Source organism: Xiphophorus maculatus, chromosome 22 (assembly GCF_002775205.1).
Source record: "Xiphophorus maculatus strain JP 163 A chromosome 22, X_maculatus-5.0-male, whole genome shotgun sequence".
Lineage (NCBI taxonomy): Eukaryota > Metazoa > Chordata > Actinopteri > Cyprinodontiformes > Poeciliidae > Xiphophorus > Xiphophorus maculatus.
In genome coordinates, this window is record NC_036464.1 from 9,549,835 (window position 1) to 9,574,221 (window position 24,387).

The 24,387-nt window shown below is 40.1% G+C and overlaps 1 protein-coding gene across 13 annotated transcripts in view; it reads left to right on the forward strand.

Annotated features, from left to right (window-relative positions):
* The first annotated feature begins 197 nt into the window (after positions 1-197).
* The window catches only part of tacc2 (transforming acidic coiled-coil containing protein 2), a 62,767-nt gene continuing 38,577 nt past the window's right edge, over positions 198-24,387 (forward strand). For 8 of the 13 annotated variants that reach the window (XM_023327393.1, XM_023327394.1, XM_023327396.1 and 5 more), the window contains exons 1-2: positions 16,835-19,829; positions 21,263-21,856. In XM_023327393.1, coding sequence (XP_023183161.1) covers positions 16,894-19,829; positions 21,263-21,856 — 3,530 coding nt within the window. In that variant the 5' untranslated portion in view covers positions 16,835-16,893. Of the gene's footprint in view, positions 586-4,023; positions 4,125-5,047; positions 5,117-10,582; positions 10,801-11,916; positions 12,025-16,834; positions 19,830-21,262; positions 21,857-24,387 lie in introns of those variants that run through there. The other 5 variants (XM_023327402.1, XM_023327403.1, XM_023327401.1 and 2 more) reach the window with 5 other exon arrangements.

Below are 24,387 nucleotides of genomic sequence, written 5' to 3' on the forward strand. Positions count from 1 at the left end.
TTGTCAAACAAAAAGTCATTATTTGCCAAAGCCCTCGTCTTGAGCCGTCAGATTTTATTCCGTTTTGAACAGTGGATGCATTCTGGCTCCAGCAGCAGAAGCAGCCTTTCATTGTCTTCGATCTTTTAAAGAGACAGGCACGTTTCATGCTCCCTCCCATCCCTTCCTCTCCCCTCACTGAGATTTTTTTTCCCTCTGAAGCAGAGCCTTCGTCCGCTCTCCTGTGCTGTGATTTAAAGCTCAGCTGGATCTCAGACTGCAGAGAGCATCTTCTGTTTTTTTTTGTTTTTTTTTTATCCCTGCTTCTGGCACGTTCAGTTGATTGGAGGGAGCGTTATGTAACAGTGACTGGAGAATATATGTCACGGGAAGACCACAGGCAGTGATGCACACTCTCATACAGACCGACATGGAGGAGTGTACGAGCAAGCTTCTGCAGTGATGCTCTGGTGATGCTGAGGCTGACTGATAACGATGCAGTTCTGCAGGAAGGTGCTCTGCCAGCCGTGTAGCGCCAGGGTCACTTCACCAGAGGAGGACATGGAATACAGGATGGGGAGCTGCATTGGAATCTCACACAAGCAGGTAAACGGAGGGGGGAGGCACCGTGTTGAATGAAGGCGTTTCATTCAGGGAGAGGCAAAGTGTGTTCTTGTGCTTGAGAACAGATGAAAGCAGCAGGAAAAATGAGCTGCAGTGGATAAAAGTGAAAGGATGATGTGAGTTGCAGAGGAAAATTGGAGGGAGTGTGACACTATTTGTCAGCTCAGTTGAGCATCTAACCCCCAGTAGCAGAAAGCACCTAGAAGACAAACAAATGACAAGTATGGAGGCTGTTTGTGGGAAACAGCTGGTCAGATTCATGTTATTTATAGCGATGATGTGTAGTCTGCTCAAAGTGGCCTTTAAAGATGGCAGATAATAGAGGAAGCAGATCTGCTTCCAACCCTCTGCTGTCTCAGAGTGGAGATGAGGTTTTTGTCTGATGGCGCTGCTCTCCGAGTTTATCTCAGATGGTTTGTACTTGTGCACGTGTGTCCTTACAACTCAGTGTAAATGTGAAGCGTGGCTACAGGTGGCATGAACACTGAAACCCCTGCAGCTTGTTTTCTGCCTTCCGGTCATGTTCTCAACTCTTGAATCTTTACGTAAACGTCAGTGTGTTTTATTTGGGAGTTTATGTTGCAGACCAAAAGATAAAGTTGTGGATAATTGTGAAATAAAAGGTCAAATAAAAAAATCCATTTTTACTATTTGTCTCCAGCTGTCACTGGGCAAGAGGCAGGATAGGTTGGCATCTTATTACAGGCGAAAACAATCATGCACTCATACCTATAAGAGGCTTAAGAGAGACTAATTAACCCAACATGCATATTTTTGGAGTGTGGAAGAAAGCAAAACAAATCACTTGAACAAAAAAAGGAGAAGTTTGGATGATTTTTCTTTCACTTCACAGCGGTTGTATTATTGAAAAGTTGAAGGGGTATGAATGAGAGTGAAGAGGCCTTATACCTATATCCTGCTGTTAATGTTCCTGTTTATTTGCAATCCATCCACCTACAACCTCCCTCAGCAGACATGGCTACTCCAGCTCCAGTTTGGTCTCCTCCCACCGCTCCCTCCCCTCCCCACACGCTTTCTCCCCTCGTCTGCTCCTGCCCTGCGTCCAGGGCTAAAATAGCAGCAGAGAAACCGGGGTTCCTCAGGAGGCAGGACAGAAACATTAGTTTGACAGTAAACACACACCGGAGGGTCAAACCTGAGGTTTGGAAACTGTCCTATTGTTTGCAATGGTGAGTAGTTTGTAAGCTTCTTATTTTGTTATAGCGTTTTTTAAAGGAAAATGGAACGAAAAGGTGATAAATGGTGCAAACTTTTGTTGCTACTTCACTTTTATTATATGCATGGATTTTATTGCTTTTCCTACAGCTATTTATGAAAGACGAAGCATTAATTTAATCTACTTGTTTACACAACTGACTAAAATATACCTTTAGAAATATTACAGCATAAAATTATGTTTTTGTAGAAAAATAAATAGAAATCGCACTCTGTTATTGTGAGAGGAGGTCAGAAACAGGGCAGGAAATCTCAAACTCACACACATGCTCCTCCATCCAAACCTTTCAGGACTCATGTTATATGACAGTGATGAGGTGAGAAGTGACCTGGCAGCGGTTGAATCATATGATTTCCCCTGTGTGCTGCCAAAATGCCTTGAAATGCCGCCGCCAGCTAAAGTGCACGCACGTTGGTGTAAAGAGGGGGCTGAAATTACACCCCATTCACACAAATAGCAGGCAGAGCAGATGAGCTGCCACACCACTGAACAGGTGAGAATTGGGATGTGAGGATGCAGAGTAAAGAATAATTGTTGTAGAAAAACGATTGTGGAGAGAGGTCACTGACTCAGCTGGAGAGCATGCATGACAACCCGTGCATTAGGCTGGAATAAAGCAGTAAATATGAGACAACTCTATTTATAAAGTCTTGCACATTCAGGTCAGTGCATTCTGACTGAACACTGAGCTGGCATTCGGTCCCTGCAGCCATACAAGAAATGCAATTAAAAAGGAAATGTCAGAGAGTAAATTTACCACAGCTAAAAATGCTGCTATGTAATATCAGTCGGTGTCTGGTGACAAAGTCTGACTTACAAGGATCTAAATTGTGCATTATACTGCCCATCTTGGATTAGAGTTGCCTCCCCACCCAGACAACTCCAGCAACACTGCTGAGAGTCAATCTGTTATTTACCCTGTATGGATTACCTTATCCAGCAGTCACTGTGTCAGTGTGCTGCAGGCATCCACAATAGAAGCATGGAGCTATGGATATAGTTTGGTTGAAAGTTGCTTAAATAGCAACATGAAAAGCCACATGCTTTGCAAATAATTTGTAGACATCAACTATCTTTGGAAGACACTAATCTAACTTTATCTAAATGAAAAAATTAATTCTCAATATTTTGGCGTACGATCAGGTTTTAGGCATTGTTCACAAATTTTCAGTAACGTTGATCTGGGAGCCGCTTAAGAAGCTTAACGTTAGTCTGATTGATTCTTTACAAAACCAGTTTTGATGCTTCTGGGATCTTTATCCTGTTTCAACCACTTTGTTGATTTCAACTTAAAGATAGTTCTCCCTCCTGATTATCCCATCCACTTTGTGTAACACTTCACAACCACTGTCAGCAAAACAGGCTCTCGGCAGGAACAGGTTGGTACAGAGTTCTTAAGTTTCAAAGTCCTAACCTTGACTCCTCCAAAAATGTTTTTTTTTTGTCATTGTGGTGAAATAGTTAAATCTTTTCCTTTTTTTAACTATAAAACTCCAGAAGATATTTGGCTGGTAAATGAGGGAAACTGCTAATTTCTGTCAAGTTTGAAGGTGTAGATTGTAGAGTAGGTAATTCTTTCCTCGTTGGTAATTTCTCAGCCCATGGTGATGTGAAACTGGCTTCACTGTGGACAGAAGATCTGGTAATCTAACGTCTTCCAGCTTATGATTAGCTGCGGTATATCCATCTAGATTTATGCCAGGACTTTGTTAAAATCTTTAAGTTCTGATTTTTGCTGCAGATGCTCTGATTTTAGGAATGTTTTTTTATTTTTACAACACCAGAAACAATATTTCTAAAGGCAAAGGTAATTTTATTTATATAGCACATTTTCAGCAACAAGGCAATACAAAGTGCTTTACAGGAATTAAAAGGAAATACAAACAAAATAACAAACCAAAAGAAAGAGTAAAAATCTCATCTATCGATTATGATTCTACTTTCCTACTTTTTTTTAAATTCCACCACTTGCACTTTGGCCCTGCAGGCAGTCTTGGCATCAGTCTGCACTCAAATTCTCCATTCCTTCTCACCTTGTGCCCATTCAAGCTCATACCAAAGGGTCCCTAATCCTGCAAGAACATAAATCTCTAAGTGTTGAGTGGCCCACAGATCCCCAGTTTTATTCTGTCTCTGTACTGAGCACCTGAACGGTCGCACGCTGATGGTCTCTTTGTTCATAGTGTCTTTCAGCCAGCTGATGTGAGAGGCCGTTGGTCTGGGCAGTTGTGGCCCTGCACCTAGCTGAGCCATGGGGAACGAGAGCAGCACTACTGAGGCATTGGTAAGGGCAAGATTGCTACTTGCTCCCCTGCTGTGCTGCTTTACATTTCTCAAAATATTCCGAGCACAGCTGACTAACAAAGCTAACTTAATTTCTGTGATCTCTAACTTTTGGATGTCTGTAACAGAAGCTTTTCTAATAAAAATTTGTATTAAAATCATGCTTTATTTCTGAACAGGCTGAAAAAAAATGCCTAAAGTCTGATTAATTACGCCACTTAAACGTGTCTACTTGCATTCTGATGTTACAGTTTTGTACTTCGAAAGAAGATCCACTGCAAAACAGTAATTTGCACATGACTGGAAGACTTTAGGTGGAGAATTTTGGATTAATATAACAGGATTAAAATAACCATTTGTTGAATGAACAGCTTATAATTAAGGTCCACACAGAGTAGACAAGATTCGGTTTAAACTCCTGTTTTCCTGATGACGTGAAGTTGATAATTGACTATTGAGTAATAGCATTTGTTTCATAATTCGTCTATGTCTTAAACTTAAATAAGGGTCTTAAAAAGTCTGAAATTTAATTGACCGAAACTTGAAGAAACCCTGGAAAAATGTAAACCAGCCGTTCTAAACTTTCTAACAACAACCAATTGCCTTGGAAATAAAACCTTGTGTTACGTGCTGTAAAAAGATCTTGTTTTGTAGTAAAATTGGAACACATAGTACTATAAAACATTCTTACTAAATATTTAGCTTATGTTTAAAATCACAAAATACAGAAATTCATTGTTTTTCTGTACCACTAAGGGAGGCTCAGGCACCGCCAATGCTAATCGTGACTCAATTTAAAAAACATGGCTGTAAAACAAAAACAGTTGTTAAACTATTGAAGAAACTTCATAACTCCAGCTTCTCTTGGTTGCACATTTGAGCTGCTTTCCCCTTTTTGGTGAACCGTCTTGTTCCCCGTTACAGCCAGAAGAGGGCGCTCCAGAAAATGTGGTTCTGTTTCCACCCAGAGAGAACCAAACTGAAACCCTGCAGGTACACAATATGTTTGAATGCTTGTCATTTTGAAAGCATTTAGCATCAGTTCATAGAGGTAAGATGCTCTGAGTGCTTGTTGCTGTTAACACCGCTAATTATGCTACAGTGCTTTGCCGGTTTGGTCCACAGAGAGAAAACTGACCGTGTTGTGTAAGCTCTGAATTTGTGCATTTGTTCTATATCCTTGGAAGCAGGTGGCTTGACTTAACAGATGTTCTGTTGTTAATTACTTAGATGTTTTTTTTTTATTGTATATGATGTCTAATTCAAATAGTCACATTTTATTGAAACACATCATTGTGTTCACTTAAAACTGCAGTATGTAACTTTTTTTTAAAAAATTATTTTTTAAACATATTCTCTATCTTGTAACAAATACAATATGAGACAAATGGTCTGTAAAAATGAAGCTCCTCACATTATCTGTCCCATACCATACTGTCACAAGGGATTAGTTTTAACAGACATGTAAAAAAAAAAAAAAAAAAAGAAAATTCTAAAAATTACATGCTGCAGCTTTAACATTTAAAGTCTCTTTCTCTCATAAAATATCACGTCCTGTTATTTTAAAACTTGAAACTTTAACAGCAGCCCAGTTGGGCTGGATGTTTGTTCACATGTTCAAGTTTTAACAGTAGAGTTTTTTGTCATATTTACCCTTTAAATAATAGCCAAAACCTTTTCTGTATACCACTAAGAGCAACCCAGTACCATCAGTGGTACTTGTGCCACAGTTTTGAGTTACTTTTTTTTTTTGTTTCTTTGTTTCTTTCTGCTTCTTAAGATACTCGTGGTATGATCATTTTAATAAAAGATAACAGTTTTCTGGTAGAACCTAGGACAAATCTTTAGGTCAAAGTTGCATTATAATCTAAGAAATGTAGTTAACCATCTTGTTGACTCTCATTTTAATATGGTGCTACTTTGATAAATGAAACAGGTAGCTCTTCTTTATTTGTTTTTTTTTTTTTTACAGCCAAAAATATTTTTCAAGAGCTAAATTTGCATTTCAATTAAGTGTAGAAAACATTCAATGACTGTCTTCGAGAAGTTGACTGGCAGTGCGCAGCAACAAGTTTAGAAGTCAGCATTATGTTATTCTAATTTTAGCCCTTTTAATGGCATTACTTAGGTATATCTTGATAGTGAAAACTGACCGGTTATTATCTTACATTGCTAATAGTAGCTAGCCTGGTTACTGAGGATATTAATTAGAAATCCCACTGGCTTCTAAACTAGAAACGGGAGCTGAGCTCACTATAAGTAGTCATCACCACTTGTTACTGGTTCAGTCTCTCAATTATCTTTTATTTGTTTCACTTTTGAGAAGTTTCTTACAAATCAAACATCAACATGCTTGAATGACTCGTCTTTTTGGTTGTTTACATCTACCACGGTTTGACTCTGGAGTACATTCTGGTCCCCTTTAAAGGCTTCACTGCATGCCCAACCTTTGGCCTGATTCTTAGCATTCACCTGCAAAGGCATGGGAGATACGGTATGATGAGAATGAAAGAAGGAAGCCGGGGGGCAGGATTAGTTATAGAAAGATGGGAGAAAGGAAGCAGGATTGTAGTTGGGAGGAGGGAACAAAAAGAGAAGAGAGAAAGCAGAGGGGAAGAGTTTACAGTAGATGGGGGAGGAGAACACGTAGCACTTCCCTGTGACCAGCCCACTCAAGCCAGTTACTGTCTCAGCAGCGAGGGGCTCTGTGTTTGTCAGTGCGGGCTAGTGTAGTGTTTCTACTCTTCACACACACTCTGCAAGAAACAGAGGCGGCTTATGGAAATTTAGCAGGGGAGCGGCAGCAGCTGAGCAGGAGGAGGAGGAACTTAGCTGAGTCAGTGCAGGAGAGGAGAGGGGACGTCAGCAGCATGTGTTGCAGCATGTTTCAGTGCCACTGTCTACCTCCCATCAAAACACACAGTCCTGCAGAGGCTGCCCACACTGTGAGCATGACACAGGGATAGCAGAGGAGCTGCACTGTAGAGTCACCTTCAGCACAGCGAGGCGCATTGCTGGGTAAGTGCAGCACTCACTTTCATAACAGGAGGAAACTCCTCTTTTTCTTCTCTTAACAGGAGTCATGTGTGGGCCATTAAAGTTTTTTAAGCACATGACATGCTGGATTAACATGACGTACCGCATGGCGGAGATTTCCAGGCGACTTCAGCCTGGTTTCTGTTTTGTACTTGTGGGTTCATTAGTATCAGCAACCCCCCTGTGTGGTGTTGAAATAAGGACTGTGGTTTTCCACCTCACTGACCCTTCTGGTGACCTTTAAAGGACCAGTAAGCAGGTGAATCATTGTTGGCTGTAAACTTTTCTAAGCGTGGGGGGGCTTCTTTTCATACAGGCTTATCATTGCATTACGTGCAGGTGCTTGTCTTTTATTAATCTGATTATGCAACAACAATACAGAAAATAGAACCAGCAGTTCTATTTTCCACAGGCATTCAAAGTGACACTCCTGCCGGTTCACTTTTTCATTCAATTCCTTTTATTCCCTTTTGTGTTTTTGTCTTTTTTTTAAAGAAGCACTTTAGAGACCAGCTAAACTAAAACATGTAAAAACAGATTTATATGGCAGTTTTCTTGACTGTTTTTTTGCAAATATTTCCATGAGTGCATGAGAAATCTTGAATATTTGTTCTTGTTCTGAATGTGTTGAGCGTAGCAAGATCTCTGTTGCATTGACAAAGGTGAGCTCCCGAATCTCACACAACTGTAAGTGTTAATCTGATTTCAGCATCTGTGTTCAGTTAGTAAACCACTCGATTGTGCAGACAAGCGTTTGTAATGCAGCCAAACCTTTCTGTATGTTTCACATGGAGGCATGCTTTCTACGTACAGCTGTTTATACCCAACGTGTTCATACCAGTTGAACTTTTAATTTTTTTTTTCTCATTACAATCACAAACACGTATTTCAATCAGACATTTCCCCATTACTTTATATTTCTAGTAAATACTTATGAGGTGGAAGCGAAATTGTACATGAATTACAATCTAAATTTATATTCACTTCCTTTTTTAAAAATCATCTCAAAATGAAATCCAGTGCAGCCGATTTCCTTTATAAGTCACAAGATAGCAGAGTTAATTTGTTTGTAATGCTGAAACTTGGCATAGGTTGCATCATGCTGTGGGGATTTGTTTCTTTAGTAGAGAAGCTGGTCAAAGTTGAATGGAGGATGGATAGAGCTAAATCCATGCTAATTCCGGAAATAAAACTTGCTAAAGGTTACAGAAATATTGTATTTTCTAGTTTTATGCATGTAGCCACAATTGTTAGATTAATGTACTGTACTTGTATGTTAGTATGGCCTATTCAAAGTCAAGACCTAAATCCTATATAGAATCTGTGTGCAAAGACACGGATGTTAATGTTTGTCCTTCCAACCTGACTGAGATTAAAATATTTTTCAAACATGAGAAGGTAAACATGTAAGAAATCTAAAAAAAATGCATTTTTCCTTCCACTACACAGTTATGCACTACTTTGTGTTTGTTAATTATATGAAACTCCACTAAAACACATTGAAGTTCAAGGTTTTAGCATCACAAAATGTGGAAAAGTTCCAGGCTTTTGCCAGGCAGCATGGATTAAAGAAATAACACTAAAACTTAAGAAACAGGTCATACACTGATTTTGTAAAAACATGGTTATGAAGTTCTTTCAATTCTGCACATTTCTGTATGTGCCTACACAAGCACACTTTATCATGCTCCTACACCTGCATGCCACAGTCTTAAAAAAACAAAAAACAAAGCGAGATCCATGAAATGAGAGTAAACTTTCCAGGCTCCATTAACTGAGCAGCTCCATGAGGGAGAAATTCCACTGAATTGTGACGGTTGAGTGTTTAGATGCTATGAGGGCGACATTGCCTCAACACGACGACACTGCCAAGTGTTGTGTGTGTGTTTATGTGTGTCTGTGATTGGACTGTTTCCCAGTCAGACTGACAGAAATCCTGACAAAATTCAAGATTTTCTCAAAGTTTGACTGGTGGAGTTTTAAGTTCCTGAAGCAAAAGGACAAACTATTTTCTGTGTAATGGTTATAGACAGTGTCTGTTGTGCTTTACACCATCTGAACAGACTTGTCTGCTTGGTAAATTATTTTTGAAGCCTTACAAAAGAAATGTACTCCCTTATGATATGTGTTTTAGATGGACAGCTGCAGGCTGTAATAATCACCTACTTTATTTTATGCATTTAGTGGTTGTAATTTCAAAGCCCAAGAGCAGCAAAGCATGAAGGAAGCTGCAGATGTAAAGTCTAGACAGTGAGGTTGGAGTTTTGGCTTTGAAGCTGGAGATAGTGTTGTCAAGTCATGATTGATCTGAATACCATCCATCTATCTATCTTGGGCTGCAGCTAATGATTATTTCAATAATCTATTATTAAATTGAATATTCTGACAATTAATACGTTAATTGGATAAATAAATTGGCACATTGTGTAGATTTTTCATTTAACCGCTTAATCATTTTTATACAATATTAGAAATACTTCACAGGGTGCAAATAAACAATCAATTCAATTCCTTTTTAAATAACAAAACGAACATTTCTATTGCCTAATAAGCTACAACCGCATTCCTTGAGTAGATCAGTGTAAGGCTGATCTACTTAATAGAAGAGTTCTTTTTCTTTTTTTTTTTATACAGAATTTGGACCAGGTAAAGCTAAAACTATGCCACTTATGGATTTCTGGGTAGAACATATTTAGAGACTAAGAAGTTTTTTGTATCATAAGTGCAAAATATGTATATGTTTTTGACTGTTTTGGCTTAATTATTGCTCTGACTGTGTTGTTCTTTCAGAGTCTGTGTACTCCAGTTAACGATTAATTAACTGATTACTAAATTACGTGATGCTTATTTCAGTAACTGATTTATCATGATTCATCTGATTAATCATTACAGCCCTACATCCATCTGTCCATCAGTTTGTATATCCATTTGTTGCTTATCTATCTTATTTGCGTTGTTTTTGTGTGCATAGGCAAAATGGCATTTCATGCAATTAAGTATAGTCAGTTTGATAACAAAGCCAGACTGAACACAGCAGATAAGAGATCAGTTGAGATCAGTTATCGTTCTGCTAGCTTGTTATCAGACAAGCTGACAGCAACACACAAGGTGAGAATCGGTTGGTAACTGATGTTAGGCTGGTATATACCTGCATCAACATAAGAAAAGCAGATCTAATATGTGTTTAGTGATTGGACAGACTCCAGATAATCTGCTGTGACTTTGCTGTACCAGCTGTTTGGTTAATAGTTTAACACATGGGTGGAGTTATTTGATCACATGTTGTGTCTGAACATTAATCTCTGGGTGTTCCCTACGTTTGCTTTCAAAATGCTCAGGCTTGTTTAACTACATGCTGCAGTATGTTTTGCGCATGTGCTGGAGGTTGCAGCGCACCAATATGTTGTCTCCACTGTCTCACAGACTGAAGCAGAGAGTCTGAGTGGACGGGACAACCATGCTCTGCTGACCGAAGCCTCCACCTACCAACCAGTGCTCCTAGAGGTCCCAGTCATCACTGGAGTGGAGGAGGGCAGTGAATCTGCAGACCAGGAGGACCAGGAGGAGCTTGAGTTTCCTCATGATCTGCTGCCCAGTTTGGATTTCAGCAGCGAGTTGAACATCTGGGAGTCTTCACTGGGGTATGTAGAAACTTGTCCTTGCCCACAGCTGTTTTTTCACCTCAGAGGAAATTACAGATGTTTTTATCTCTCAGGCTAATGAATAAATCACACGAAACTTTAACTTACATACAAAAACTTTCTTTTTGTTCAAAAACAAATAAACATCCTCTCTCACTTTGACTGGTTTTGCGGTGGAAGCATGTAGCTTTGCTTCTAGCTAAAAAAGTTATTGTGTGCAGCTTTTTAATGAATATTATATTTATAAGGGAAAAAAGCTATTCCAGCCACCCTGTTCCTAAATAAAACACAATAACTTGTAATAATGTCCCTGCTGGGTACAACTGACAATTAAACATTTGTGATAACGAGCAGTCAGTCTTGTACGTCACTGTGCAGGAACAAATGTCTTAATTTAGCCTTACTGGAAAGTTCTCAAGAAGGATGTCATGCCACAGCATTTCAGTCAGATCTAAGTCTAGACTTTGACTAGGCCACTCCAGAACTGTCTGTGTGAATACAGTAATAACCTTACAGTGAGAAAGCTGGGGTTTCAAACGAGCATCAAAGACTAGAAAAGCGACATCAAGGATTTTTTTTTTGTTGGTATTCGGACCTCCATAAGGTGAGAAACATACAAACGACAATAAGGTTTAATCAAAGGTGAACAGATTCTAGTTTGACCTTCTAGAAACATTTACTTCATTTATGAAAACAGAACAGAGGCTGGATTTTACTTTTCTTAAAAATATTAAAATTTCTCCTCTTGCTTGTGAGAAAATTATTTCTAACAACCAGGTGAAGTTTCAGCCAATCCTCACAAGAGGCTCCAGTCAGTTGCTGAGGTGACAAAGTATACTGCAAGTAACCCTGTGATTATATTAATTACTATAGAAAAGTTTATCTAATAAAATACGTTCAATTCATAAAGAAGCATTTCATTAAAAATATTTACACCACTGAGGCCAAGTTGGGTCAAGTAATTGCCAAAATTCTATTGTTGGAAAATAAAATAACTTTGTCTAATGATGCACTGGTTATAAACAATACCATATGTGCAAGTTATCCGGAGGTGAAAGTTAACTCGATAATGATCTGTGTGTGTCTCCATGTTTGCTTTTATGGACCTGTCAGCAGAGCTCATTCTAGCTCCGATGGGAGGAAATGTGAGCAGGTGAACCCTCTGCTGGTGGGCCTGCAGCATCACATGAATGTCGGTGGACCACTGCAAGTTTTAGACAGAAGGTAGCACATGATTCGGCATGCGTCTCTGCCATGGGACTGTGGTTAGCTGTAAATGAGATCATAGCATTATAAATCAGGGCGCTTGGGCTTAATCTAATGTTTCTAACTCATGCTTGATTGCAATGATGTTGCTGTTGTGATGCTGCCGGTTGACGCAGGTTTTATTTTGATTTGTGGTGATTAATTTCCTCATGATAAAGTGGCTTATCTGTGAACACTTTTTTTTCATGATCTGCATCAAGACTTTAATGTTTACTGAAAATCTCACACCCTGCTGCTGTATAGATAATGTTTGACTTGATAATTTAACAGCTCAAACTCCAAAAAGAGAAGTATGGTAGACAGTGATCCAGCTCTTTATTGCCTACTCACTGCAGACTTATTAGTCTGAAGATGGATTGCTGTTTGAGACATTTGCTTTGTTCAGGCAGCAGCAGGAATCATTTTGATGCCTGCCAGCTGGAAACACTGGAGTTTTTTTTTTACTGCTCTGCCCTTTAGTGCAAAGTGCCAAGAGAATTAGATACAGGCTTGAATGGCAGGTTGGTTAGTGAGCAGCATGCTGGAAGAGATTTTGTGTTTACAAGAATACAAGGAGTGCAATCACAGCTGACGGATGAAGGGAATAATAATGATTTTCCTCCACCTAAACTTTACTGCAGACTAAACACAAACAACTGGTTTGGTTTCTGTGGATTGGCATGAGAGAAGTTTGTTTTTAAAGCTGTTTTATTGTCGGTTGGTTTTGGTATAGAGTTGAAAAAAAATTAAAAAAATGTAATGTTTCAACACACGATGAAACCCAAACAGAATAAGCAAGAAGAATGAGGGCAAATAACTATGACACAACCTGGTATTTCCTGTACTTCTAATTAAAAGCTAAACAGGGACTCAGGTATTTCATCTGTCTGGCTGAAAAGTCTCCTAAAACGAGAAACATAGTTTTGACGTTTTGACAAGAAGCAACCTATTTACAGTTTTCTAGCAGTTTTCTTTCAAGGTTAACGCACTACTTCTGATGTAAAGTTCAGCCTGGAATAAAGTCTTAAGTCTTAAACAGTTTCCTTCCTGTGTTACCCTGGCCGAAGATTTTACTTTTGTTCTCATCTGACACCTTTTTTCTTCCACATGTTTGCTGTGTCCTACTTGGCTTGTGGCAGACATTTTTCATAACAGTCTCATTAGTGGAGTGCACAACTAATAGAGATCTTTCTTGCCTGAGCTATGGATCTCTGCCTCTCCGCTAAGCTATCCTGGGCCTCTTGTCTACTTCTCTGCTTAATGCTCCTCCGACTGACTCATCGGTTTAGTTGTACAGTCATTTTCTTTGTAGCTATGTAGTTGTGCTCTTCCTTTTTAGATGGCTTATTAAAAAGTGAGATGAGCAAAACTCAGGACACTGCATATAATGCAACAATAATTTTAAATAAGGCTAATAAATAATACATTCATATGAATGTACCCACCCTTGCTCATTCAAGTGTTTTTGTTTAAAGCCATCTTTAAAGCCATTTTAACTAGTAATATAAGCTTCTTTCTAAAGTATTGATACACCTTTCCACTTTTTGTTCTCTTACCATCTCAAATCCCAATTTATTTAACAGGTTTTCTTTTTATGTAAAGCAACTACTCTCACACATGGTGAAATTTTGCCTAATGTGTCACAGTGTGTTTAAGTAGCAGCCATAATGAAGTGAAGATACATCTTAACAAGTTATAGAAAATACAATTTCCTTTCAAGCCTGTTATATTTTTTTGCTTCTGCTGACTTCCTGTTTAACACCTCACCCATAATATAGCATTCACACCGAAAAGTGTTATGATTCTGATGCCTATGCTGATCTAAAAAAGATTAGATTTTTTTTGTTTTTGTTAGTGACGTCTAGTCCATATAGATCTCTGTTGACAAATTTAAATTTCACTGCGACTACCTGCCAGAAGCATGTCTGCATGAATCCAGGGTGAACATGAACAAAAATGGCAGTTTCAGTGTGAATTCCTGAATGTGTTTGAATTAACAGCTTCATGAAACTTTAATGTTGCACATCTTTAAATAGCGAGACACTAAGGATCAGTGGAAACTGATTTAATGAAGTTAATTAGAAATAGTTTGTTCTCTGGTCTGTTTGTAAAAAGATGTGCATGTTCTATAACTCCCATAATATTAAAAACAGCTGATATTCAGTTCTTGCTCAGGAAGGGCCATCCCAAGCATCTTGACGTGCAACTGGGTGTTGTGTTTGCTGAGCATGGACTTCTGCTCTGCCAATAGCAATGCTCGAAGGCATCGTGGAATGAGCAGCTGTCTGTCTCGTCCTAATTGTGTCACCCTGCCCTCATCTCAGGCCAGATGGCACCCAGCCAGCAATCCCAGATGTCCATTCTTCACCTCAGCCGGGACCCCTGACACCTTCCCCAACCAACTTCTTGGACCAGGAACTCCAAATGGCCTTCCAAGAATGCGAAGAACAAATGGCGTCGCTGGGCATGCTCTCTTCTAAGGAGTCTGGAATGACTCAGGATGTAGTAGGGAAGGCAACCAATGAGGGGATGGTTAATGAGTCCAGCAAATCGTTCTCCCCACTTCCAGTTGCAGTGCAGCCAGAACATAGCAACGGGGCCCTTGGAAACGAGAGTACACATGGAAACAGTGAGGCAGCACACAGTCAAATGGATACAGTTGTGTTTAGTTTTAGGGATTACATTCTAGGAAAGGAGAGTAACTCTAGGAAAACAGAGATGGAAAATAAAGTAGAAGCAAATCAGAGCATGGAGAAATGTTCAGAGCATAAGTCAAAAATGGAGATGAATGAACAAGAGGAGAAATCAGATACAAATAAGGAATCTCCAAAAGAACAGAGAGACTTAAAGACTTTAAATGAACAAGTTGGAGTGAGTGTCACTACTGAGATAAACAGCTCAAATAATTTTGATACAGAGATTAAAGAAGAAAGCCCAAGAGGAATACCAGAGGCCACAGATGAGTCAAATGGTTTAGATGTAACAGCATCAGGATCAAAAAAAGAAACAGACAAGCAAAGGGAGGATAATCAGTTAAGATCAAAATCTGAGAAACAAGTTGGACCGCAAAAAGAAGCAAAGAAAAAGAAACACAAGACAAAGAAGAAGATAGAAAAGAGTGCCCAGAGTGACCAGGAAGCAAAGACAGAGCTTTGGCAGTCCGAAACTGAAAAACGGGCTCTGTCACTATCATATGTTGGTACTCACACAGATTTAGCAGAAAATGCTACGTCTGTGTCAAAGCTAGACTCTGAGCTTCTGACTTGTGGGGAAGAGACTGATTACAAGCAACAGCTGAGTCCCGTGGGAATGCAAAAGTCTTCCCCTCAAAGCAGTCTGGATCATCTTACTGCCTCAGCCTGTTCACCTGACTCCATGCAGTCCCTTTCACAGGGGACCCATCAGTCAGAGAATCACAACAATATGAATATGAGTAATGGTCAGAGCTCAGAGTGTGAGCAACATGTAACTGAAGGAGAAAATGGCATCCACAGTACACCAGCAACAAATCTCCAAACTACAGCTACCAGACAAGGTGATTCTAGTGAAAAGGGATGGAATGCACAGAGAAAGGAGGCTATAGTTACTACAGAAACAAAAATACCCACAGCAGAGGATCAGAGCGTACTCTCCAACAGCAGAACTTGTGTGGGAGACGGTTGTGTGGAGAGTGGCCTTGGAAATGCTGTAATAGTGGTTAATACGTTGCCACTGACAACACCCACACTGTCAGAAGTGATAGAAAACAAGGGAGAGGGAGAAAGTGTGAGCCGTGATCTACAGGAGACGGTGGCTACTGTAGCAGTTGCAGAGAGTGAAGAAGGAGCAGGAGAAGGCAAACTGGATGGAAGAGCAGACTATCCTGCCTCTGCGGATGTAAAAAGAGGCAAACTCCAGGAGAGCCCCCACCTCATCTCATTAATCTGCTCACAAGGAAATTGCACGCTTCCATTCTCGGCCAAAGAGGGGGAGACTGAATGTGAGGAAAGCTGCAGCAGCAAAATGCCACACAACTTGGCTGAGGCTGAAATTAAGGAACCGAGAGAGGCTTGCATTCACAGCACAGACACAGCGATCTCACCAGCTGAGGAGACGGACGCTGAAAAGGAGCTGCTATTCTCCACAGGCTGTACGAATACCTTTGGTCTTGATTTCCAGGATCACAGTGGTGCACATTTAGAAAGATCGGAAGAAGGAGGGGAAGGAAGAGGAGGGGAGGTAGGAGAAAAAGGAGGGCTTGCTGGAGAGAACAATTTACCGAGCCAGCTGAAAGGCTCTGCTGGAGGGGTGTCATCAGTCAAGACGGGAGCGAGTCCGCCCAGTGATGTTGCCGAGTCACAGTTGAAGTCACCGTGCTGGGGTGAGCCGATCGCTACCATTCCAGAGGGCTCTGAAGAGGAGCGTTTCTATCACAAGCAGCATGACGTGACAGTTTTACCTCTTCCCTCTTACTCTGAGCAGCAGCAGAGCTCCAGCAATACAGACGCTGAGATAAAGACTGAACCAATACAAGAACTGGTTTCAGAGGAAGCACTGTCTTTGGAACAACCTTGTCAGATATCAATCATCGCGGAAAGGAACTGCAACCGCATCGTCCAGCCTTTTACCTCACCTCAGCCTTTGAATACATCACAGCGAAGTGAGCAAAAAGCAAGATCGGATCAACAGGTTGGACCTCGTAGCATTGAAGAGAAAACACCTGAAAGTACAGCCAATACCCAGAGTGAGAGTGGTAGTCCCAACATGACTGGAAGAGGAGTCCTTCTGTGCACCAGCAGTGGAGGTAACAGAGTTCACTTTGCTGATGATGTTAATTTTAAGCTCAGCTCTTCTGAGACTCTTACAAACATGCCAGTTCTAGATTTGGACTGTGCTTCTTTGCCTCCATTGACTGTTCATGAGACATTGCACCATCCTGTGACAGAGGCCAGTTATACCTTCCCCAATCACCTCAGCTTTGATATGCCAGAAAACTCCACAAGTACAGGTTTGATGAAGGATGAAGAAGAAATGCATGGTTCAAATGAGGTTCAAGAAAAACGAATGGCCATTTTGGGTGAAGGCGACACTAACAAAATTGCCTTAGATCATGATCACCATGAAAAAAATGCTATACACTTACAGGAAATGGCCGAAGCCGAGGGATGCTCAAGACAACTTTTCTCTCCCACTGAGGGAAAGCAGATGGGTAAGGAAGAACATGACATTGACAGTGAGACTCAAAATTCAGGTGAGACTAAACGCCTGCAGGAAGTTTTATCTTCAAAACACGATGCTCCTGTGACCCTTGAAGAAAAAGAAGTGAACCAGCATAATGCATCTGAAGCTGACCCCTCAACATGCTCTGGATCAAAACCGCTAGAGCCCACCTCTCAGCCTTTCTGTTTAGATGAAACCCCTCAAACTGGACCAGTCATTACTGATGTCATGGGGTCTACTGAGGTACTCATGGGTGGTTTTACTGGTTTGACAAAGGAAGAGACTGGCTCTGTCAGCAACTCACCCATTACATTACAGCCTCCTGGACCAATGATGAGTCACCTGGAGTTTATTACCGACTGCGATGTCTCTTTTTCAGAGAACACAGGTACCCGCAGTACTGATGAGGACTGCACCAGCATCTCCAGAGAGGTGGCATGCAATCAGGGTGGTGAAATGAGCCAGATGCCTTTAGTAAAGAATCTGAATCACAGTAGTGCCACTTTGAGAACAGATGAAACCTGTCAGGAGCTGAAGGATAGAGATTGTACTGAGCACTCTGATGATGAACTCCTGATATCTTGCACCAAGAATTTGAATAATCCTTGTTCAGAAGTGGAAAATTTGACTGTTGCAGCCCAGACTTCAGCTGCAGATGATGTACTGTCAAAGGAAAAATCTGGTAATATAATGCCAACATGTCTCGATAAGCCAGATTCTACTACTATTGAAACATCTAACAGAGATGACCTAGCATGTGTCAACTACCCTACTAATGAGACATATGTTAACACTGAAAATGATAGTATGGGGGAAATAAAGAAACTAAAAGAAGACATAGCCATGGATAATCAAGAGGAAGCAGCAGATAACAAAATGCAGCAGACAGGAAAGACAGACCCAACATTGCAGCAGCAGTATAATGGACCAGATAAAGAGGCTGTTTTTATGGGAGCAGCAGTTCTGCAGCCACAATGTAAACACAATATGGAGACTGAATCACCGTCAACAGAAATACCAAACGAAGAAGAAAGCAATAAGAGCTTTCCATCTAAATGTAGAAGTAAAACTTCCTCAACTTCCAGCAGAACATCCAAAAGATTTTTACCTCCTGAGTTGGAGTCCAACACTGAAACTCAGACTGTTTATGACCAGAGTTTGGGCCAAATTTTGACAGCAGTACTGGAATGTAGCTCTGACTCTGACACTGCACCAGATCTGAGCCCAGCTTTTGGCCAATCGCAGGACTTGCAAGATCTAAACAGTTTTGCTCAAGAACCAGAGCAAAGGGAGCAGTGTCTGGGATCCACACATTCCACAGAGGAGATGTCAGGTGGAACCGCTGACGGCAAAGAAAAGATTTCCAATTGGACTCAACCTGCAGGTCCAGAGGAGGGAGACTGCTCTGATCAGAGTTTGTTTGAATCAGTCAACAAGGATGAGTTGTTTAGATTTGCAGTGAAAGAAGAGGTGCCATCTGGCTTTTCTGTGGATTTAAATGGAAGTGAAAATGGTGCAGATGGAAAAGCATCAGTTGACTCAGGGTTAGTAACTGTTTGCCCTCAAGTATTTAAGATTGGGCAGAGATTAGATGTGAATAAAGACCCTGGGTTAGAGCTAGATGAGTCAAACAGAAACACAAAGCCAGAACAAACAACTAACATGGACCAGCACAGAACATGTGAAATGTTAAAAAACAGTGCTGCATCTATTGAGTTTGCTTCGACTTCAGCTAGCCAACACTCAGTTTCATCAAAAGTCAGCACAGACAGTCAAGATACTCATATTTCAAGTTCAAACCAAGCTAATGAAGTTTATCCGAAGGGGTTTAGCACACAGCAAAATGTTGGGGAAGCAGAAACTAGGAAAGAGGACTTTAATGCTGCCTCAGCTAAAGACATTAAGGGTGACATTAAGGATGCAGAGCTGCAAAGCTGCAATAAAACCTCTGACACAGACAGCAGCCAAGTAGTACAAGCAGCCATAAAAAGCTCTAATGATGAGGAAATCCCAAAAGAAGACAAGGCAGATTTGGTAGAGAATAGGGAACAGAAGGGGGTGCAAGTAGCTGATAGTGATGAAAATGCAGGAAAGCAAGTGATTTTAAATTTAAATGATAAAGAAAGTGGAACAGAATCAGAGTCCAGTCTCTTTAACAATGACGTGCCACAGAGCAGCATAGAAACCCCTGCTTGTCCCTCAGAAGGGGGCGTTAGCTGTGCTAAGGAAATTGAAATAGACGATAGTGTGATAGATAAAAGAAGTACTGATACCATCATCATACCATCTGTTGTTACTTCGACCACCATCCCGTCTCCTAATGAGTCAGAGAAACGCCATGATCAAGTGGCATTTCCAGAACCCCATGATAGTGCTGAGGTAAAGCCCCCTGCCACTGCTTCTTGGCGTGATGCAAAACCTCTTGAAAAGACTCCTGTCTGCTCCTCTCTTGTTGAGCAAAAAGTTTTAGATAGTCCTGATCCAGAGCAAGGATCCCAGGAACCAGAAACAAACTGGATTCAAGCCTTAAAAGACACTGCATCCCTCTCTCAGAGCGAACAAGTGAATACACAAGATGCCTTGAGGTAAACACAATAGCATGTTCATACAGTTTTTAAAATTGTTCTAAAGGGATCACATTAGTTGGTAGTTTGGATTTGGATTTATTGTGGTCATATTCTCTCAAAGGTATTCATAGTTCTGGTTCCCGTACCTGTAGCTGACAGATAGTATTTCTTAGTACATATGTAGAGACGTAGAAGGCTAAAGTCACATTGTGATCACTGGGAGGCATCATTAGACAGATTTGGATACTGGGCTTCAGCTGTGGGTAGTTCTTCAGTTCATCCGTATAGAACAGGTCAGACAGACGACACCATGCTGAAGTTTGCATTATATTCACGTTCTCTGCAACAAAACAAAAACAAAAAATAAAAAAACACAAAAACCTTAAACTAATTTGTTCTACCTTTGATCTGACTAAAATTCAAAGTAAAAGATATTTACAATTGTTAAGCATAATGAATGTAAATTCAAAGGAAGGACATTTTTACAACCGAAAGAAGTTTTTGCTAAGGAAGTGAAGATAATATAATTATCACCGACAACAAGCTATATTTTAATCAACTCAAGCAAGACCAAAGCTATTGGATTTATTCTGATGTTTGTTTTGACTGTCGACAAAACAGTCTGAAAGACAAATTAAAAATGCATCCTAAATCCAATCTTCACTGATGGAATGGTAATCAGATAGTTAGGGAATCTGTTAATTGTGAATAATAATCCTTACTATGTCCTTAATATAGTTTTGTTTTGATTAAAACCACATATCAACACTTTTTTTTTTTATTAATTATGTTATTTTTATTTCATTCATTTTGTGTCCCAACTCATTTTGAAAATTTTGTTAAATAAGATGAGATAATTTTATTAGTCTCCCATAGGAGAAATTTGTCTTGCAGTGGCAAAACTGCAATACAACAATAAAAACTCATCCAAGAGGAGCCATTTAATAAATGACTAAAATTGTTTAAAACCTCAACTCCAGGAAACTATTACTGATAATATCATCACGGAGCATCACAACAAAACAAATCTGAAGTATTCCTTTACTGTCTTTGAATTCAGGCAGACATTAAAAAAAAAAAAAATCATTTCTGTTTTTAAATCGACTTCACAGTAACACCCTGTCCAGGCCTTGTTTGGAGCGCTATTGAGGAGAGCATCGTGACAATGAATATGAATGAGGATGTAAACACAGAGCTGCACTTTGTGTTTGAATTGAGTCATATGACTGCTGGTTGAACTCTAATGAAAGTAAAGCAGCCTATTATGTTCAAAAGGATGACATCAGCTGTGACATCTCCAGGGAGACAACGAGCCTTTTCTCACACAAACACACCGTCAACATTTCTGTGTACACAACCTTCACAAACCCACGCAAACTTGTCATTTGTTTGGACTTTTGCTGTCAAGCAACAGCTCCATTAACCCTTTTCTTCTATTCTTCTTTTCCCAGACCACTCCCATCTCTGGAGTCTCCTCAGGTTGAGTTTGTAACTCCCACTGAGGAGATTCCTTCTGCACTGATATCAGACAAGGTGATCCTTCCACCAGAGGAAGCAGAGGAAAATGCAGCTCAAAGCTCATGTCCAAGTGCTGTGAAGAGGCCAGATGATCTTCCTAAACCTTTAGAGAAGGTGGATCTTCCTGAACCAATAAAATATTTGGCAGATCTGACCTCGAAGGCTGAGCTCCCAGGAGAATCATCCAAAAAAACAAAACCTTTGGAACAAGAATCATCTCAAAAGTTGTTTGACAGGAAGTCTGTTTTAGAAGCAGCAGAGCACACTAACGTCCTAAAACCTGCTCAAGAGACAGAAGAGATTCTAGCCAGAAATGAGGTAGAAGTCAGAGAAACACCAAATCTAGAAGATTTACAACCAAACGAGCCAAGAACAGAGACTCTACAACAGCAGCAGCAGCAGCTTTTAGAAGAGCCAGAAGAAAAACCCATCGAGGTCCCACCTGTGGAGCCATTCAGAGTCCCTGTTGAGAAAACTGAGGTGCCAGAAACAGTCGAGCATCCCTCCACAGAGCTACAGAACAGTGGGTAAGCTGATATTAAAAATTAAGCTGTCAGTCAGTAGCTTAATTGTTTTTGTAAGTCTAATATTTAAAAATATAATTCATCAGATAAACAAGACGTGATTTGTAGTCCAGTAATCTGATCCATAATATTTTCCTGTAGGCACCAACCAATGACTGCTTCTCTAGTACTTAGTTAGGATCTGGAGCATAGAAACATACCTTTTAATATATTTAGGTGAATAAAACCTCATGATTTTTATAGGCTATCTATTTTTTCCCCAGAATGAATAACATTGTATTTCTTTACAATTTTTTAGACACAATCCATGACTTCTATTCTGTTTTGCAAATTAGTACATCTCATAGGGTTTTTCAATTTCAGCCCCTTTCCTTTCCTGCCTTTTATGTGTTTAAAATGAATTTGTTTGGCTCTCAGAGCCTCGGAGGGTGTCTGGTTGGGTTCTTCTGTCGGCAGCGGTTCTGATCAAACCAATTAGCAGGAGCCTTGCCAGTCTGTTCTGCCTCTGAGGCCATTGTTGTTTTTAGTTCAGCTTCTATGTGACTCGTCTGGTTTCACTTTTTATATCATTTTATCAGTTCTTAGTTCACTAAGTTAATTGTTTGCTGCTTTTTTGTTGAAAAGATTCAGCACTTTGTTAACGTTTCATCCACAGACTTCAATGTATTTTATTGGGATTGTAGTGCAGAACAGTGAAGTAGAAATTAACAGTGTTTATAAATAAAATACCCATGTAATCAATCCCTTTACCCTGACATCCATAATTAAAACTCAGCACATTCAGTTACATTAGAAGTCAACTTATTAGCAAATTAAGTTCACATTGATGCAAGACAAGCCAGGAATTCATAAAGAGAAGCTGGTCAGAGTAATTAGGAAGGTGGGTGGAGCTACAAATGGGCCAATACTAGAAGAAAACCTGTTTGAGATTGGGAAAAGATTGAGACTGGTGCGAAACATTTATTGTCCAGCTGGACAGTACATTTAGACAAAAAGCTAGGGCTACAATAAAATGGGTTAGATTAAAACAGTCATGTGTTCATATTACTCAGTCAAACTCTGGACCTAAATCCAAATGAAGATCAAAAATTAACACTCATTGACCCATTTCATTAAATATATCTGATTTTGAGCTATTTTAGAGAGGAGAATGGTCAAAAACTTTAATTTGTCCACAAAATTGATAAACCCCAAAGGTGCTTCTACAAACTGGCTTGGGATTGGAGGGGCTGGGAGAGGTTACTGAAAACAGATGTATGCCACACTTTTCAGATTTTTAAAGTTCATATATCATTTTTCTTTCACTTCACAACTACGCACTGCTTTTAGTTGGTCTTTCACATTAAAAAATACTTTAAAATCTTGTTATTAGAGCAAATACTAGACACTTAATAGGTTGTAAATACAAGTAAAACAAATCAGTGTAAACATGCAGGAATATTTCTATTGATTTTGTGTTATTCACTCTTTTTTTCTACCAACTACCTTCTCATTCATGTTTCCTATGCGCCGCCTGTTGCATGCCGAAGAGGCGATTACATGCCGGAGCAGCACTTGCTGCCTGTCAGTCTTGGCATTTGTCCCATCATAGACCCACAACTTCTCTCAGAGAAAGAATAACGGTGATATACACTCCATATGTCAGCGATAGATAAGGTTACACATGCAAACATGCGGCAGACAAAAATATGACTGCCTAGCCAATGATGTGTGTGTGAGGTTGGGCATATGTTGTATTTTCCTCCGCCCCCGAAGGCTAACATAGCTGTCAGTTCTGCTCAGTCTGTGCGGCTTTGTGAGCTGAAGCCTGCAGTGGGAGGAATTTGGGCAGGACACAGTCCCACTGAAGTCATTTTCACAGAGCGCACAGGAACAAAAGCCAGGCTTCAGAGAAACACTTGAGCGTGTGTGAGAGTGAGCGACGGAGTCACAGAGAGGAGGAGGAGGTGTAGTCGCAGGTTCTCCTGTTTGTGGAGTAAAGAAAAAACTGAGTGTTCAATCTTAAAGTTATATTTTCTGTGATGAATCCTTTCCACAGCTGAAATCTGGGATTTCTGGGTGAGTTTGACAGAGAGCTGCCATTGTTTTGTTTTTGGTTGTTTTTTGTAGAACAAGTGTGTTGGTGCTTAAATCCTTCCAGGTGGATGCAGCAGATGGTCTGGAGGTAACTTGTGCTAATTACTCTGTGCCACTGTTGACCCCAGCAGATGGGCAGAGGGGCGGGACAGACAGAGAAATGACAGTATGGAAGGATTTTGTGGAGTGAAGTTGAGCATAGAGTTTGCTGCCTCCCATTTAAGAAATTTGACAAGTATCAGCATGTTATACTTCCGCCTCTGACGACTGGATGAGAGTTTATCTGTAATTTACAGAAACTGGAAAGCTGTTTAACTTGATCCTGAATGTTTTCTCTTGAAATATGTCTGGAGTGATCAACTGCTGTATTTGTAGTGTATTTTTGGAGGTTACTAAGGAAATTTAAAGAGCTGCTTTCAGTTTGAACCCAAAGTACTTTTGAAAATTGTTATTTATGA